The 18,000-nt window shown below is 40.4% G+C and overlaps 2 protein-coding genes and 2 long non-coding RNA genes across 5 annotated transcripts in view; 1 reads left to right on the top strand and 3 right to left on the bottom strand.

The window, feature by feature from the left end:
* Nucleotides 1-5,087, bottom strand: part of LOC138741037 (V-set and immunoglobulin domain-containing protein 2-like) — a 72,653-nt gene extending 67,566 nt beyond the window's left edge. The window contains exon 1 of the mRNA XM_069894513.1: nucleotides 4,943-5,087. The gene's annotated coding sequence lies outside the window, so the exon portion shown is untranslated. The remainder of the gene's footprint in view (nucleotides 1-4,942) is intronic.
* On the top strand, nucleotides 376-9,996 carry LOC138741039 (uncharacterized). The gene is made up of 3 exons (XR_011343281.1): nucleotides 376-488; nucleotides 4,794-4,889; nucleotides 9,855-9,996. It is a non-coding gene; the product is annotated as an uncharacterized lncRNA (long non-coding RNA).
* Nucleotides 5,387-10,383, bottom strand: LOC138741040 (uncharacterized). Its single transcript, XR_011343282.1, has 2 exons — nucleotides 8,776-10,383; nucleotides 5,387-7,299 (listed from the first exon to the last, which is right to left on the bottom strand). It is a non-coding gene; the product is annotated as an uncharacterized lncRNA (long non-coding RNA).
* A 221-nt stretch (nucleotides 10,384-10,604) lies between these two features.
* LOC138741035 (endothelial cell-selective adhesion molecule-like) overlaps nucleotides 10,605-18,000 on the bottom strand; it is a 134,082-nt gene continuing 126,686 nt past the window's right edge. For both annotated transcript variants that reach the window (XM_069894511.1, XM_069894510.1), the window contains exon 8: nucleotides 10,605-12,994. In XM_069894511.1, coding sequence (XP_069750612.1) covers nucleotides 12,613-12,994 — 382 coding nt within the window. In that variant the 3' untranslated portion in view covers nucleotides 10,605-12,612. The remainder of the gene's footprint in view (nucleotides 12,995-18,000) is intronic.

Raw genomic sequence — 18,000 nt, 5'->3', positions numbered from 1 at the left:
GCAAGATCTTCAGCTTTCATTTTCTAATATTCGATGGGAATCTATTTTAAAATTAGTAAATTCTTCTTTTTGTGCCCAAAACTCACCTCTACAATTTAAGGTCATACATCGAGCCTACTTTTCTGAAGTTCATTTAGCTAAATTTTACTCCCAACGTTTCTTGGCAACGTGACAGGTGCAGGACTGAAGAAGGTACTGTTACACATGTTCTGTACTTCTCTTTCCCTTTTTTGACAAGACATTTTTTGTACCTTATCTTTAGTCCTTAATGTAAATTTGAGACCAAATCCCTTAATTGCTCTATTTGGATTAACTAAAATAATTGACTTGAATTTAACAGTCTCTCAATCCTTTATTGCTTCCTTTATTGCTAGCCATTCAATACTGATGAAATGGAAAGATGCTGTCCCTCCTACTCGTACACAAAGGCTATCCGTTATGAGGGCATGTTTAACTGGGAAAAATCAGATGCTCGACCAATGTAGCAGGTTTGAATTTCTTTTTAATTTATTGGGTCCTTTTATAAATAATTTCATAATTTATTATTCAGATATGGCATTGTGGTTTTAGTCTTCTCTATATGGTAGTAAATTAATATGCAATGACCAACAACTTCAGATGGGAAGGGGGTAGATTTTATAGAATAGCTATATATATATATATATATATAATTATATATATATATATATATATATATATATATATAGTCTTTTTTAATTTGCCATTTTATATTTCTTTGTGCATAATATACTTCTTGACTTTCTTTTTGTTTGTTAAAGTACTTTTTTTATATATAATTTTTTCTACATATAATTACTACACCTGTATATTCCTTTTTACATTCTTCCTCTGTTTAATGGCTTTTACTTGTTTATTATTATTGAAAACAATAAAAATATTGAAAAGAGGGAATACATGTGAAGGAAGTTGAGATGTCCACAGACCTTGAAATGAGGTAGCCTGGGCTTTGCCTCTGGTTAAGAATCCGTCATTCCAAGGTCAATCACTGTCATGAATGCTTCCCTACAGAAGTGACATCATTCAGTAAAACTTCCTTGCCCCCTAAATCAGGTCCTGCTGCCACCTGTCACATGCTTTCTGCTCCAGGAGGAGAGTGGATGGTGCTTGTAAATGAGTATGTTTGCAGATGTATTAGTGTGTTGTGATTCCTCATGTGCCTGAAGGGTTATCTTTGGGTTTGCCTTTTCTCTGGGTGCTCCATTTTTCTCTTATAAGACATGTATGTTGGAAGATTAATTAGCCACTGTAATTTTCCCCAAGTGTACCGTACGCACAAGTGGAAGAATCCAGGCGAGTTGATATGGAGAATAAAATTACGCAAATGTAATGGTCAGTGTGGACCTAGTGAACCAAAGGGCTTGTTTCTCTGTGACACTCTATATCTGAGTGTTTGGCTCTATCTCTCCGAAGTGTGAGTGAAAGTTGCACAGTGTATGATTCGCATGTGGTTTCACATTGGACACAGTTTTTGAGGTTGTCATGATTGTCCAGATCTGAGAAATATAGTGTGAGATGGAAAATTACTCATGTCAAATCATTCCATTTTTCTGAAGGACCATTGCCATATCTTGAGGTTAAAGGTAAAGGTTCTATTATTGTTCATGTAGTACTACATTTAGAATGTAACATACATGAAACTCTTTAACTTTGTCGACTGTAGGGAAAACAGAGAGTCGCCACTTTGTCAAGCGCTCCTCATAGAAATGAGGCCCCAGCGAGAAACAAACTCGTGACCCCTGGCTTACAAGACCAGTGCTCTAACCACTGAGCTAGTGGAGCCTCTTAAGTTCTCCTGGCTGTTGCCTCCTGGTTGTGTTTGAAGCCAGCTGTGTCATTCCATCCTCCACTCTCTCTCCCCAACCCCTACAAATGCAGGACATCAGTGCTCTACCTCTTGAATGTTAAATGCACAGATTTCCATTTAAGCCCTTGCAGAACTCTCTGTAATCAGCATTTAATCCTGAAATCCCAGGCTTAACCATACTTTTAAGTAAGATTTGTCTTATTAACACAGATGGTGCCTGCTCTCATCCATTCCCCAAAATTAGCGCTTCTTCTTTGCTCCTTGATGCACTCAGACCAATAAAGCATGCACTAATAATGTTGCTTTACACGTGCTGCCCATTAACAGGGAACAAGAATGACTTGGTCCAAAGCTGAATGAATGGGTACTTCTGTTCATTGAAGTGCACAACGAATGCACCAAACAGAGTGCTAAATTAAGCTAAATCCCATCTGCTACCATATGATCCATATCCCTCTCTTCTCTGGATATCAATTTATCTATCTGGAAGCCTCTTAAATGCTAATATTGTGTCTGTTTTTACCACTATCCTTGACAGCCCATTCAAGGCAGCCAACACTCTCTGTGTGAAAACTTCCCCAGCCCATTTCCATTAAACTTTCCCCCTCTCACCTTATATGCCTATCCTCTGGTATTTGATATTTTTTATCCTGGGACAAAGATTCAGACTGTTAAATCTATCAATGCCTCTCCTACTTTCTATTAGGTCACCCCTTAGCTCCCAACACTCTAGAGATAACAACCAATTTATTGCTCATGCCTTCTAATCCACATAGTATCCTGGTAAATCTGTATACTTTCCAATGTCTTCACATCCTTCCAGTAATGGGGTGACCAGGATTCCATACAATACTTTAAATATTGAATAAAGTATGAAGCAACTTCCTTACTCTTGCTCAATGTCCTGCCTAATAAAGGCAAACATGTCATATGCCAACTTTACCACATGATGTACCCTAATAATGCTGTTTATTGCCATACACATAAGTACAAGGAATATATATGCACCAAAATTCTTAATAGCTAGACCCAAAGAGGTACTTTTGTCAGAGTCAATTATAATAGTATACATTAAATAACCCCAGTAGAGAACAAGATCATAAATATAATAGATAATAAATGTTGACACCTACAGTTAGTACAAGAAAAAAAAGTTCAGAGAATGACATAGTGCAATGGTGCAGACAGGTCTTTTTATGTACCCAAAGTTGTTTATGGTTAGGGTAACTTGGGGAAGTCAAGAGCCTGATAGGTATTGATGAAAAATTACTGTTCTTGAACTTGGACTTAACCATAGGTATGAGAAGAGGCTGTGACCAGGGTGATAGGGGTCCTTTCTGATGTTTGCTGCCTTCTTGAGGCAGCCCTTCAGCTGGATGTAATGAATGGGAGGTTGGAGTCTGTGATGGGCCTGCTGATGTTTGCTACTTTTTGCAGCCTCCTGCATTCCTGGCTACTTGAATTACCAAACCTTTGAACCTTGGTTTGGAACCTTGGAGCCTTGGTTTAGAACCTTGGAACCTTGGTTTGGAACCTTGGAACCTTGGTTTGGAACTTTGGAGATTCAGGTAATAAGGGTAATGAGGCAGTACCATACACTTGCCTTTATCAGTCAGGGTATTGAATAGAAAAGTCAGGAATTCATGTTGCTACTGTACAAAACTTTGGTTCAGCCACGTTTGGAGTATTGTGTGCAGTTCTGGTCATTGCATTACAGGAGGCTTTGGAGAGGTTCATGAGGATGTTGCCTGGATTGGAGAGTATTTTAGTTACAGGGAGTGTTTGGACAAACACACACATCAGTACCGGAGCACCACACGACTGCCTTCTCAACCCTCTATTCATTTTACTCCTACAACTGCGCCTCCTATGACAGCAACACCATCTACAAATTTGCTTATAATATCATGGTAGTAGGTGGTATAAAAAGGGCCAATGAGCCAGCATACAGGAGGGAGATTGAAACTTGCCTGAATGGAGCACCAACATCAACCTCGTACTCAATGGTACCAAAACCAAGGAGATGATTGTTGACTTCAAGAAGAGAAAACCAGTGGTATACAATCCAGTGATCATAGGGGGATCAGAGGTGGAGAGGGTGAGCAAATTTAAGTTCTTGAGATTCACTATCTCGGAGGATCTTTCCTGGACCCAACACACAAAAGGCATCGTGAAGAAAGCATGTCAGCGCCTCTACATCTTGAGGAGTTTACAGAGGTTTGGTATAACGTCAGAAACCCTGGCAAATTTCTTCAGAGGTGTGGTGGAATGTGCGCTGATCGGCTGCATTTTTGCCCTCTGGTATAGGGACACCAATGTCCCTGAGCGAAAAGCCATGCAAAAGGTCATGGGCACAGTCCAGGACATCACCATCGAGAATATCTACAGGCCTTGCTGTCATCGGAGAGCAGCAGCAATCATCAAGGAATCACACCATCCAGCACACACACTGTTCTCACTGGTACCATCAGGAATGAGTATAGGTGTCACAGAATTTGCACCTCAAGGTTCAGGAACAGCTGCTTCCCTGCCACCATCAGACTCCTCAACAACAAACTCAATCAGGGACTCATTTAAGGACCCTTCTGCACTTTATTGATTTTTTTTCCTCTCTGTATTGCACAGTCAATTTGTTCACATTTCTTTCTTTGTTCACGTGTGTGTGTATGCTGAGTCCATTTTTTTTTTTGCCCTGCCAATATGTGGTTACACTGGCTCGCCTGCAGGAAAAAAATCTCAATGTTGTATGTGATGTCATGTATGTGCGATGACAATAAATCTGAATCTGTTGTCTCTGGAGTTTCAGATATGAAGGGGTGACCTGATAGTAAATAAAATTATGGGATGAGCAGAGGGTATAAATGTCAAATTCAAGAGGACACATGTTTAAACTGGTGACGGGGGTGGGGGGAAGAGGGTAGTTTAAAGCAAAATTATTGAGGCGATTATTTTTTTTACACTTCCACAGGGAGTGGTCGATGTCTGCCAGGGTGCAGGATGGGGGAGATGGTGGAAGCAAATACTATTGCAAAATTTAAGCAGTATTTAGACATTACATGAACAGGTAGGGTATAGCGTGTTATCAACCATATAAGGTAGATGGGATGTTTAAATTACCGTCAGCACAGTCATTGTGGGCGAAAGGGCCCTGCTTCATTCCTTCATATTCTATGTACAGTTCTTTAGAAATATAATTCATTCCCACTAGGTTGGGGTGCTGTGCAATCAATCTGGGCTGTGAGAGGATAGGGACTGAGAAATTCTTGCAGATAGGTGTGATAGTACAGGATACTACCACCAATGTATATATTTGTATATATTTACATATAGTAATAGTGATTGGCTGTGAGCCGTAGCCACGCCCACTGGCAGGTCATAAAGGGCTGCTCCTTACCAGACCCAGGTCAGTCTGGACTGGTCGACCGTGCTGTAATACGTTTCAGTCTTTTGTTGATTAAAGTCTTGGCTTGGGCTAACAAGTCTTTGGATCAATAGGTCAATGAGAGTATATGTTCTGGACCTTGATGCAAAATATTTGCTCCAAAAATACACTAAAAAATCTGATTGGCAAGTAGTTCAGAGTTTATTAATATAAAAGGAACAATTAATTCAATCTACGAATAGAAGTCTGATGAATGTTGAGGCGCATCATCCTTGTCTATTTCAAAAGAGACCCAGTAATGTCAGAATAACAAAGATGTATAATGTTCAAACAGGTTGACTCCACTCAAGTTAGTCAAAAACCTTTCCATTAAATACAAATATCAATAAAATATCATGTACAAAAACCAAACGATTGGTAAAACAGAACTGATGCAAAAATCCAGCCTCTTTATATGTAACAATGCCATCAGGTTTCAGGATAAGCAGGGTGCATGAGGTGTTGGTAAAGTTGTGTGGTCAGCCTCAAGCCAGACCAATAGCATCAGTGAACGGTCGCTCTTTTTCCAATCTCACTACCCTGACATTCAGCACCCCACACAGTTCGAACTATACGCATTATAAAAAATGTAGTCTGAGTAGCTGTTTTTAAAAATTCGTCACTGAACATAAATATTTTTCTGCCATTTCACAACAGTGGAACCCCTTCCTTGATTCACTGTTTTACCTCACTTTTGAGCCTTGGCGCAATGCAATGACGAGAACTTGCTTTCAAACTTTCCTGCACCAGAGGTCTCAGTTGATGATTTACATCTAACATTCCAGTAATGATTTCAGTCAAACCCCGAGAAGCAATCTCTGGATTTGACAGAGGCAGTCCCACAGACAAGACTGGTTAGGTTGGCTGGCAGTTTTATTTGTCTGGGTTTAAAATGTCAATCATATTACAGCAGGGTATCTGAATTAAAATTCCTCCAGGAATTTAAGAATATTCCGTCCCTCCCCGCATGTAGCTGTACCCCTCTGGCTCTTCTGCTTTGGGCATCTAAACAGATCATTTAAAAGGATGTCCATTCCAATTTTTTTCTTGTCTATTTGTACCTAATCTTTAACAGCCCAAGAAATAACTAACAATTTTTATAAATTAATGAAACAGATTCAAGGTGTTATTTGTGGAATGCAATTAACAATTTAATTAGTAGTTAAAACAGGGACCATGTGATCTACTTGATCATGTAAAATGTTGAAAGGAAATATAAAAATGTAGGAAGCGATGAGGTCCGAGACTGTAGGGAGATAACCTGAACTCAAGGTAACACCATCAAGGACTAATTTGGACAATGAATGTTCCTGATGTAATGTCCATGCATGTTGCTATGGCTATAAAGAGAGGCTGCTTCACTGTATCAAGGCCTTAATCCTGGAAATTGTCTGTGGATTTTCAATCTATAATTTCAAAGGACAAACCTCAGGCTTGAAGAGAACAAAATTCATAATTTATTCTTGAAAAGTATGTTTTTCCTAAATTAGATACATCGGGTTGTGGCTTTTTCACTCAATGTTGAATCACCTCCCCTTCTCAATGAAATTCTTCATAAAGATTCAAGAACCCCTAACTCCCCTAGATATCACAGCAGAGTGGTGTAAATCGTCCATCAGAGCTCATCCCATTTCAGTCATTTGCTTCCTCACCAGACCCACCAGGGAGAGATGATTTTGTTTTCTGATGCAATACATATTTGAAGGAATTGTCCAATCCGTTACACCGAATATTTTGAATTAATACCAGTGATTAAGTGAGAAGGTTTGCAGGATTGCGGATCAGAGTTATGAACAACTCTTTCACAGGGGAAAACAGGTCAGCATCCCTCTCGATACTGAAACACCAAAGTTGCAGATGCTGGAGTCCAGAGCAAACAGAGAATTGCTAGAACGTTGACTGACCATATCTACCCATGGATGCTGTCTGACCTGTTGAGTTCCTCCAGCAATTCCTTGTTTGCTTCTTGCTTTAATATTTCATCATTTGACTGTGAACGGGGCAGTTTTTTTGAAGCAGCAAGTGGTCTTCAGTGATTCAGTTCTTCATTACCCTAGCAAGTAAGGTTCTATTTCAGTTATTCTCTGAGTATAAGGTAAATACCCTGAGCTCAACCCACTGTTAACTGAACACAGCATTTCTTAAATAGACAGGCAAAATATTAGTCAATCACAGTAACAACCAGATTCTTCGCTGCCCTTTTTAGAGACAGCAAACTTTACATATTAATGTTACAGGATTTGCATATTAATAACTAAATATATTAACAAAGATTGTTGGCGTCATATCCAGAAAACTCCTTTCATCTTGTTAATGGGAATGATTTTATCATTTTTTATCTTCAGTTGGAATCATGGCAGGTCATTTAGCTGACATTGTCTAACAGGCAAGCATTAATTAGAACAAATGGAAGCCTTCCAATTTGCATAATAATTCCTCTCTCTCCCGCAAATGAAATAAGCATGCAAAGTAGAGCACTCAAATTCTTCAGAATAACGTAATATCCTTATCTCAGTCAGACCAAACTGTTTATGTATGATTTTCCTTAATGTGCATGTTTTTCAAGTGGATCTCAGTTCCTGACGCCAACAATGTGTGCACGCTGCATGAAAATGTGTTAAATTTTAAACAATACTCCCCCCACCCCCAAAAACTGCATCCATGTGAAGTATTTAGTAATATATATTTTCAAGGAATTTCTGACAATATTAGGGCAAACATCAAAGCATTTTTCAGGACTCCATCTTCAGCTGTGAGGAAACATATCAATAATCAAATCTGTAAGCTATGAATGGTTGGAAGGTTTTAGGCAAATAAATGCTCAAGGCATTCTACACAGAGCATGAAATTGCCCTTAACAAAATCCAGTGCTTTCCTCCCGTCCACTTCTGGGTGCCTAACTTCTATAAGCTTCTTTTTTTACACCGCTATAACTCAGTCCAAGCCATACAGCTCCCATACAATTGTGCATTGTTTACAGACCACTGCAGCATAACTAATGTAAATAATCCCTAAATACAAGCTTCTCACCAAACTCTGACCAGTGACCAAGAAAATATTACCTGCTTTTAAAAGTACAAACTGAAAAGACTACTAAAAAGGTTTGAAGCGCACTACACCCTTCAGGGAAATGGGAATATCCATTTTGATACAACCCAAAAGATATGGTTAGACTAAACAGATAACATGTAAACACAAGTTGAGCTGGAGCTCATTATTGACAAGTGGCGCTGAGAAGATGCCAGGAGATCTGTATCATTGACCAAAGCATTCTATACTCTGCCCTGTTATCAGAAGAATTTCAGTGTGGCAATGTTTCATAAATGACTGACGATTTCTCTAGTGAAAGTCACCTGAAGTGCGAAATTGGGATCAAAAGTATTATTGCATTCTGTAATAATTACCAATCACATAAATAATCAAGGCTTCTATTGGGTTTATGGTTTAGGCCATCAACTGTTACAGGTCTATAATCAATGTTGACCGAGAACCACATTCATGTAATAGCAAAATTCTTCACATCACTCACCCTTTATCTGGAAATCATTTTCCCCTGCTGTCTGTTAAACATCAAATACCTGTGAATGTGGTTGGGGAGAGGGGAGGGGAGGGGATGAGTGGGATAAATTGAGAGAGTGACAGAGGGGAAGAGTAAAAATTTGGGGGCATTAAGTTAATATTCATATTAATTAAATAATCAACTGCTAAAGCCAAAAGTTTTTGATTAGATAGCAATGGTAGAAAAAAAAAGAGTAGCACATGCTATCTGGTTAAACAAGGAAAGGGCAGTTTGATTTCTTGCTCCCATTAAATTGGCCCTTTCTGGAAACCGATTTAATTGTTCACTTCAAAGATCCCCAAAAGGAAAAGCAATTTAACCCCATAAACCAAATCATGTCTGCTCAAGAATTTTCTGTGGCCTTCCCTGTACCTCTGTAAAGCACTCCTTACATAAAGAGGACAGCATTAGGAAACCTTACTTGGACAATTTGTTAAGGTGGATGGTGTACAGAATTCTGTTAAGAAATGTCCACTCCTTAAGTTGCAAATTCCCACCTTTTGATCATAATATCATAAGCATGTTTCTTCAATCAGTGGAAAGAGCCATTCAACATGAACTTTTCAATACCTCTAATTTTCTCCAAAACAAGCTTTTTCTACCCAATTCAAACTTAATGAGCTGATTTATTATTTGCAATACAGAAATGTGCTGGAGAAACTCAGCAGGTCATGCAGCATCTATAAAGGCTAACCAACATTTCAGGCTTGAGCCTTTCATCAAGGTATGGAGAAAAAGCAGGCGTGCACCTGAATAAAAAGGTGGGAGAGAGGGTCTTGCACTTGACCGCAACGGCTGCAGCCTTTCCTGTTTAATTGGCTGATTATTTCCCCGTTTTCCCTTCTTTTCTTGAACAATTACTTTCTTCCAAGTTATGAGGTCAATTCTGGGTCTTGGAAATCGCAGAGAAGCAAAATCAATGCATTTGCTATCAGCGTACTTGAAACTATTGGATGTACATCATTAAGACCAATAGATTTATTGGTTTATTCTGATTAATATTTTTAATTATTTTCATTTTCTAATATTTACTATGTTATATTTTTCAGACTTTTCAGATCCCAATTCTCCCACACGATGATACTGTAAATTCTGTGCCTGCCACTGTGAAAACAAATGCAAAGTACCGTATTTGCTTTAATGTTCCTGCCACTTCCTGATTCTCGATTATAATTATTCCTGTCTCTCCCTCTGAAGGATTCATATTATCTTTTGTTGATCTCTTTCTCTTTGCATATTTGCTTAGTTTTATTAGTGCATTTTCAACTTCTGTTTTCTTTGTCCTTACCTATTTCTTCATTCATTAAAATGTAACAATTGTAACATTTTCCAGTTTTTATTCCTTACGTAAATACATTCATTAAAAATCATCAGTTATGAATATTTGAAATAGGAATGTTTTGCACTATGATGTATCTGCAAAACACCGAATTTCATGACTTGTTCACGACAATAAATAATTTGGATTCTGATTTATTTAAGAGTTTGTCACTCTTTGGCTTGGCTTCGCGGACGAAGATTTATGGAGGGGGTAAAAAGTCCACGTCAGCTGCAGGCTCGTTTGTGGCTGACCAGTCCGATGCGGGACAGGCAGACACGATTGCAGCGGTTGCAAGGGAAAATTGGTTGGTTGGGGTTGGGTGTTGGGTTTTTCCTCCTTTGCCTTTTGTCAGTGAGGTGGGCTCTGCGGTCTTCTTCAAAGGAGGCTGCTGCCCGCCAAACTGTGAGGCGCCAAGATGCACGGTTTGAGGCGTTATCAGCCCACTGGCGGTGGTCAATGTGGCAGGCACCAAGAGATTTCTTTAGGCAGTCCTTGTACCTTTTCTTTGGTGCACCTCTGTCACGGTGGCCAGTGGAGAGCTCGCCATATAATACGATCTTGGGAAGGCAATGGTCCTCCATTCTGGAGACGTGACCCATCCAGCGCAGCTGGATCTTCAGCAGCGTGGACTCGATGCTGTCGACCTCTGCCATCTCGAGTACCTCGACGTTAGGGGTGTGAGCGCTCCAATGGATGTTGAGGATGGAGCGGAGACAACGCTGGTGGAAGCGTTCTAGGAGCCGTAGGTGGTGCCGGTAGAGGACCCATGATTCGGAGCCGAACAGGAGTGTGGGTATGACAACGGCTCTGTATACACTTATCTTTGTGAGGTTTTTCAGTTGGTTGTTTTTCCAGACTCTTTTGTGTAGTCTTCCAAAGGCGCTATTTGCCTTGGCGAGTCTGTTGTCTATCTCATTGTCGATCCTTGCATCTGATGAAATGGTGCAGCCGAGATAGGTAAACTGGTTGACCGTTTTGAGTTTTGTGTGCTACATTGTGTCACTACATTCCCAAATAATGGCAGATAAGCAATCTACTATACCAAAAATCTCCAAGTACTTTGTGATACTGGATGAGCTGGGTTCTTGTATATTCCCAACATGCTTATATCAAATAATGCGTTTCCATCATAGACAAAGGGAAGCTAAATAATTAAGTTCATGAAAATTTATCTACATCATAGGCCAGCAAGAATGAAGCATAAGCAATGCTGCTCTTCGTTCAGAGTTTCTCAGTATTGATTCTCATGTTCAAGGGGCAGCATAGTTAGCATGGCCGTTGGCATAATGCTGTTACAGAACCAGGGACTCAGATTCAAATCTCCTGGCGTTTGAAAGGAGTTTGCATGTTCTCTTCGTGTCTGCATAGGTTCCTTCCTGTATTCCAAAGATGTTCAGGATTAGTAGGTTCATTGGTCACATGGGTGTACTTGGGCAGCGCGGGCTTGTGGAACGGAGGGTCTGTTTCCGTGCTGTATCTCAGCATTAAAAACAATTCTTCTCATTTCAGCCCCCTCCAAATTCGCACTTTGCTCACTACGATTGAACCAGTCCGTTTCCCACATACTGATGGTAAAGCCTCACACATGGGAAGAGGTCATTCAGCCTTCCAGTTGATTTTGCTGCTCAGTTTTATCCCTCGTCCACAACTAAAATCTGCTACATTCTCTCTCAAAAAATCAATTGCCTTAATGCAATCCTTCGGAGCGAATTAATTCCTGATTCATATACTTCTGTGCATCCCGACTTGGCTCCAAAGAAAAAGAGATTATATTACCTTGTACTCAATTTCTGAGAAAGGAAATACATTTTTTTTCCATCAATATTGTTGGATATAACCTTTTTTTTTGTTGTTTTGATCTGATCATCTGTCAATCTTCTGCAGCCATAGATGATTTCAACGCAGGGGTGAAGTTGCAGAGACAAAAGCGATCCTGGTAGTAACATTATTATCTCATGTTGAAAGACGAGAGAAAGACTGCTACAAGGGAGAAATTCTTAAATGACTCGAAGGAAAAAAAATACATTATGATGTAAATCAGTAGTGGTATCTCTCCTGTGTCAAGCCAGTCTGAATTCCTCTTCGCTGGGGATTAGTGAATGCAATTTTACAGTACCTTTTATGGCCATAGCTAAAACAGTGAATGAATCTTCTTTAAAACAAGCCAAATATTGATTTGAGGTGCTCTTAGAGCACTAGTTTAGTGGCAGGACTATAGTTAGGATTATAAGGATTCAGACTTGAGAAACTATGATGTTTGAAATGTTAGTGGGATGCCAAGGTAGAAATGGCCCCCTGCTCATCAAGCCACCAAATATCAACTCCTGGATTCCTTAAATTTTCAAAAGGAGTTGCAAGACTTCAAGTCACAGTTTATAAATGTTGTAACATTTCACCATAAATAGTTGTCATCCAAACCCTATTCTTTGGTAACCAGAGGAAAATTATCTAGAATTTCCACACGCCATGGCCCCACCAAGCTTCCACTACACCAGCGATCCGACTTGACTCTGGGCTGGCACCATAACTGGCACAGCCCCCTTTCTGGTGAGATTTGATGAAGTAATCGAGGGCAATGTTTGTTGTTCTTTTGCTGTTTGCAGCCGAGCTCCATTCTGCCACTTCGGGGAAGGAGTAGAGTGGTGAGTATTAACTGGTTTTGGGCCAGTTTTTGGATGCTTGATACTTCCGGTGCTGCTAACACCTGCTGCAGTGATAGTTGAAGCAGTGTCTGATGGTGGCTTGGCTGGATATGGTTTGTAGGCATGCATTGTACTATTCACCGAGGACAGGGTGCCATTTTTGGAGATTATGTCAGAGCTCCCATTCTTAAGCCATATGTTTCCTACTGGTGCCTGGGCATCCTCTCTGTGAACAAAACAAATATTAAACTTATTGCAATTTGTAGCTCTCCAAGCAAGGACAGAGAGGATCATTTTCTGTGAATCATTTTTCTCATCACAATCAGGAAACCCAATGCTTTGCTTGTCTGTCCAGCTATAACAAGGTGAAAAGACATTATATATGTGAAACTCAACTGTCATTCTGAACTATGAATTTTACTTTACTGAATATACCTTCTTTCTCTGAACTCTGTAAACATCTTTAGTAAAATTACCAGCATGCCATTAAATCAAGGTTTCCACCCTAAATTTGAAATGCATGAAGCTGCAGCAATAGCTGATCTGATACATACACGCACATGCACGCACACCAGCCCCCCCCCCCCCCACCCCCCCACAGCCACATGCGCACTCACACACACGTATACCCATAACAATAAGCCTGAAGATCACTATGTTACTAATTCCCAGGCTGTCAATCTGTTAAATATAAGTCAGGTGTTTTCCAAAGGAAAGCACAGGATACTGCTTTGTGGAGCTGACAGTTTAATCATTTCATTGGTTTAGTGTCAAATGTCAATCACCTCTCAGTTTTTTAAGTCATAACAACAAGAATTTAAAAAAAAAAAAAATTATTTTGTGTTAAATTCCAAGTGGAGCCATAAGTTGTACCTGGTGATCAAATTAAAGTTATTGGGTCTGATATAACTTCCATTAGAAGAAGCTATTGCAAGAGTAAAATTTGTCCCCTACCCAACACCACACTTGGGATTTTTGAATGTTTAATTAAGTGACAGAACTGACATGGCACAGTTCTTTAACACTTGAAATGATTTCAGATATTTGTTTTAAGATCCATCAAGGAAAAATAAAAAGATTTCCAACATTTTTAACTTCTTACATAATTCGCAAGCCTCAAAGAAATTTATTTTCGATAAACATAAGGGATAATAACATACAAATTATACATAACCAATCATAGCAATCAGATTTAACATACAAGTTCAGTTTATAGCAACTATTTTTGGTTGTAAGGTCACAAAATTCAGATGTTGGAGCAGAAATTGGCAGAAGTGGAATAAATCCCATGTGAATGTGTTACTGTTACCAGGATATTGTTAGTAGTAAATCAGTGAGGTTAAGGTGAATGGCAAGCTCACAGTGAAATATTCTAATATGGATGAATGAATGCCATTGCCAATGTACAAATGGCTTGCAGGTCCAGGACAGTTTTCTCAAATAATATGTTGATGGCTCAACTTGGACCTCCTGTTGGGAAATGAGGCAAAGCAAATAGCTGTAGTGTCACGGGCACATCTTTGCAGCCAATGACCATTGTTCTATTCATTTTTAAATGGTTAAGAAAGAGATGGGACTGGTCTACAGGTTTAAAGTCCTAAACTGCAGCAAGGCTAATTCTGAAGCCATATAGCAGAAAATTGCAAAGGTTGACTGGGAAAGGCAGGTAAAAAGACATCGTGCAAGCGGGAGACTTTGAAAAGTGAGTGGAGAGAAAGAGAGAGAGAGAGAGAGAGAGAGAGAGAGAGAGAGAGAGAGAGAGAGAGAGAGAGAGAGAGAGATCAAGGATACACAAAAGTGGTTGGCCTCAAAACTAACAACAATGAATCTCACTACAGAGAAGAAATGGAAAATTTCATGTGATGGTGTTAGAAAAGCAACTCGAGTCTCAATGAGTAAAAGACAAAAGAGCTGATTGTGGACTTCAGGAAGACTAAGGACAATCACCCTCCATGCACATCAATAGATCATTAGTGGAGAGAGTAGGGAGCACCAAGTTCCTCGGAGTCCACTTAAAAAGCGACCTATCCTGGACACACATCTCCCCACTTGTCAAGAAGCTAAGACAGCAAATGCTCTTCCAGAGAAGACTGAGGTGGGAAAGGCTACAGACAACCATACTGTCAACTTTGTGACGCAGCCAACCAGGACGGTCTTGATCGAACTCCTATAGAAGGTTGACAGAACGGTGGTCTGGTTGCTGTAGTTAAGTGGTTTTCAAACTTTTTATTTCCACTCATATATCACCTTAAGCAATCCCTATGCCATAGAAAAGAAAAAGTTTGAAAACCACTGTTTTAATTGTACCTAATGGACTTACGTGCGATGTTTCATAACTCCAAAGGAAATGGGACAAGCAAAATATTTCAATAACAATTGGGTCTAGAGCAATGGTTTTCAACTTTTTTTCGCAACCCCTACCATCCCCCACGCAGCATCTTCCATCTTCTCCCTTCGAGAAAGTATCAGAGCCAGAACCATTGAGCTGAGAAACAGTTTCTTCCCATGGGCAGTGAGTTTGCTGAATGGCTGATGAACTGCTCAGACAAACCCTCAGAGACTCTACTATTTATTTAACAATATTTATTTATTTTTAATAGATTGTGGAGGGTCACGTGGCTTCTCCCTCTGGAACCTGGTGGGAGTGTGGATTGTGGAGAATCATGTGGCCTCTCTGGCTGAAGCCTAGTCAGAAATCACCTCACCTGCCAATCAAGGATTAGATCTATCCAAAGGTGAGGCTGATGCATGATCAGTCCTCGCAGGTCACATGGACAAGTTCTGCATTGAAAAGGCCAAGCACGTGCATGTGGAGACCATCACTGGACTCTAGGCTATGGGCCATGGACAGCTGGTCCCGGGTCCTGAGTCATGGGCAATGCTTGAAACCAGGTTCATTTGATATATTTGTAATTAATTTACTGTTTGTTAGTGTGCTGTGTCTGCGAGAGGTAGAGATATTTGATAGTACTCTGTGTTTCCATGAAATGTTGAAGATTGAGGAATATCCTAATCAAGGTTTATATTAAATCATAAGGAAGCTAACAATTTTGTCCAGGAAGAAGAGTCCAAAATTAAGGGGCATAAGGCTTAAGATGAGAGGGGTAAGTTTTCAAAAGGACCTGAGGGGAATTTTTTTGACATAGAGGGTGGGAAGTTTCATGGAACAATCTTACCAAAGGAAACTGCAAAAGCAGGTAAAATTGTGACATTTAGACAGAAGAGTGGATAGGATATTGGCCAAATGCATGCATATAGGATGATCACAGTTAATCTATTGTCAGCATGGATGGGTTGGCCTGCAGGGGCCTGTTTCTGTTCTTTATAATTCTATAATTCTGTGACAGTCAACAATGAGCGTATCAACAGATGTTTCAAAAGACTGTAATGTGTGCAGAGATCTGCAATCTTCCATAATTGAAACTTAAGGAGCTAAATATATTTACCATTTGTTTTCTTTCTACTGTCCGTATCAATTTTTTCTCATGAACCCTTTGTACATTTCCTCATGGAGTCTGACAGCATGGAAACAGGCCCAAAGATCCAGCTTGTCCATGCTGAACAATGTGCCCTCTTGCTTTAATCCCACACCCACAATCAGACCATCCTCTCTAATTTCTCTCCCCCTCTCCCACCATCATCCATAAAGGAAGCTAATTACCTCCTTCAACCACTTTGCCTGGCACCTTGTTCCACATGCCCACCACTCTAAAAAACAGTCCCCTCATTCCCCTATAAATCCTCATTTTACAGTTATGCCCCCTTGTCTTATTTTCTTCTTCTCTAGAAAAAAGATTGCCACTCTCTTATCTACACCCCCTCATGATTTTATACCCTCACAACCTCCTATGATAAAAGGAAAACAAACCTAGTTTTCCCAGACTCTCATGATAGTTTAACTTCCTTTATCCTGGCAACAACTTTGTAAACTTCTTATTTATTCTTTCCAATTTTACAATAGCCTTCTGATATATGTGGATTGTGGAGGAACATGTGGTCTCCCCTCTGAACAATGTGGATTGCAAATGGTCATGTAACCTCCCTGTCTCAAACTTCTTCGGAAGTCGCATCACCTGCCAATCAAGGTTGGACTCCACCCACCTATTAGTGCACACCTTACCGTTGGCTCATTTAAATTAGTCAGAGTCATCTTTGGCCAGATGCCCAGCTGAGAACAGTACAAAACATTGATGCATACCACATTCTTTCTCTCTCTCTCTCTCTCTCTCTCTCTCTCTCTCTCTCTCTCTCTCTCTCTAGCTTTTGGTCAAAGCCCTGGATATAGTTTCACACCATGTCATTACTGTGGATGTCACTGGAGGAGTTGCGGGCAATGTGTGCTCTACAATTAAGTTGAGCCGTAGCACTGCAGTAGATCAGTGGTTGCAGAGAGCCGTACCCCTGTTAGTACAGGTGTTTGAAACTCCCTGTCTGTGAAGTGTGTACACGTGCAGGAGCACGTAGAAGATAGGCGGTCACTGGTATCAGTATCCAACCTGGGTTCAATGTGCATATCAATATAGTTGTTTAGTAGTAATTAAGTTTCATTTGACATATTCCTGTTTTTCTCCCTTGTGTTCAATCAGGTTATCTTTGATTATAACACATGTCCAGGCTCGATTTTCTGTGAACCTACTGAACCTGATACTTTCCAAACACAACAATTGGCACTGCAAGCAGGATTTGAAGAATTTCGGCTGGACACACACACGCATGGATGGAGGACGAACCATTGTGCTAATGAGTTTGTGTGTGGGTGTCCTGTTGGGTGCATGTGTTATTGTATACCTGCTCACCAATGGGGGCAGCAGAAGCTGACCCACAGCTAGTAAAGGAACCTTGGGGTCAGAATATAAAATCCCTGGGTAGAATGATAGCCTCCAGGGGTTCAGCCATTTGACAAGCTGGAGCCCTCATGGAGAAAAGATAGGGGACCACGTGGTCTTGAAAAATCAGGATTTCTAGAGACTGAGGGGAGTCAAGGAGGTAGCTTCCAAGCTGATTGCAACACAGCAGCTGCAAGCAGCTCACTGATCTGGCTGGCAGCTTGATCCAGGCAAAGTCTGAGCCATTGTCCAGCAGGGGGAAGAGGATGGGGAATGGGTAAGTGTGGATGGATGGTGATGACCATGAGAAACTGATACGTACGACACATGTGCACCCCACTGTGTGCCTGAGCCTTTCCAAGCCCGTCTAGTGACCGCATCATCCCAGACCTGCCACAATGGCACC

This window comes from Narcine bancroftii, chromosome 8, assembly GCF_036971445.1.
Source record: "Narcine bancroftii isolate sNarBan1 chromosome 8, sNarBan1.hap1, whole genome shotgun sequence".
NCBI classification, from domain to species: Eukaryota; Metazoa; Chordata; class Chondrichthyes; order Torpediniformes; family Narcinidae; genus Narcine; species Narcine bancroftii.
Note: the sequence above shows the minus strand (reverse complement) of the source record. Positions and strands in the feature narration are given on the sequence as shown.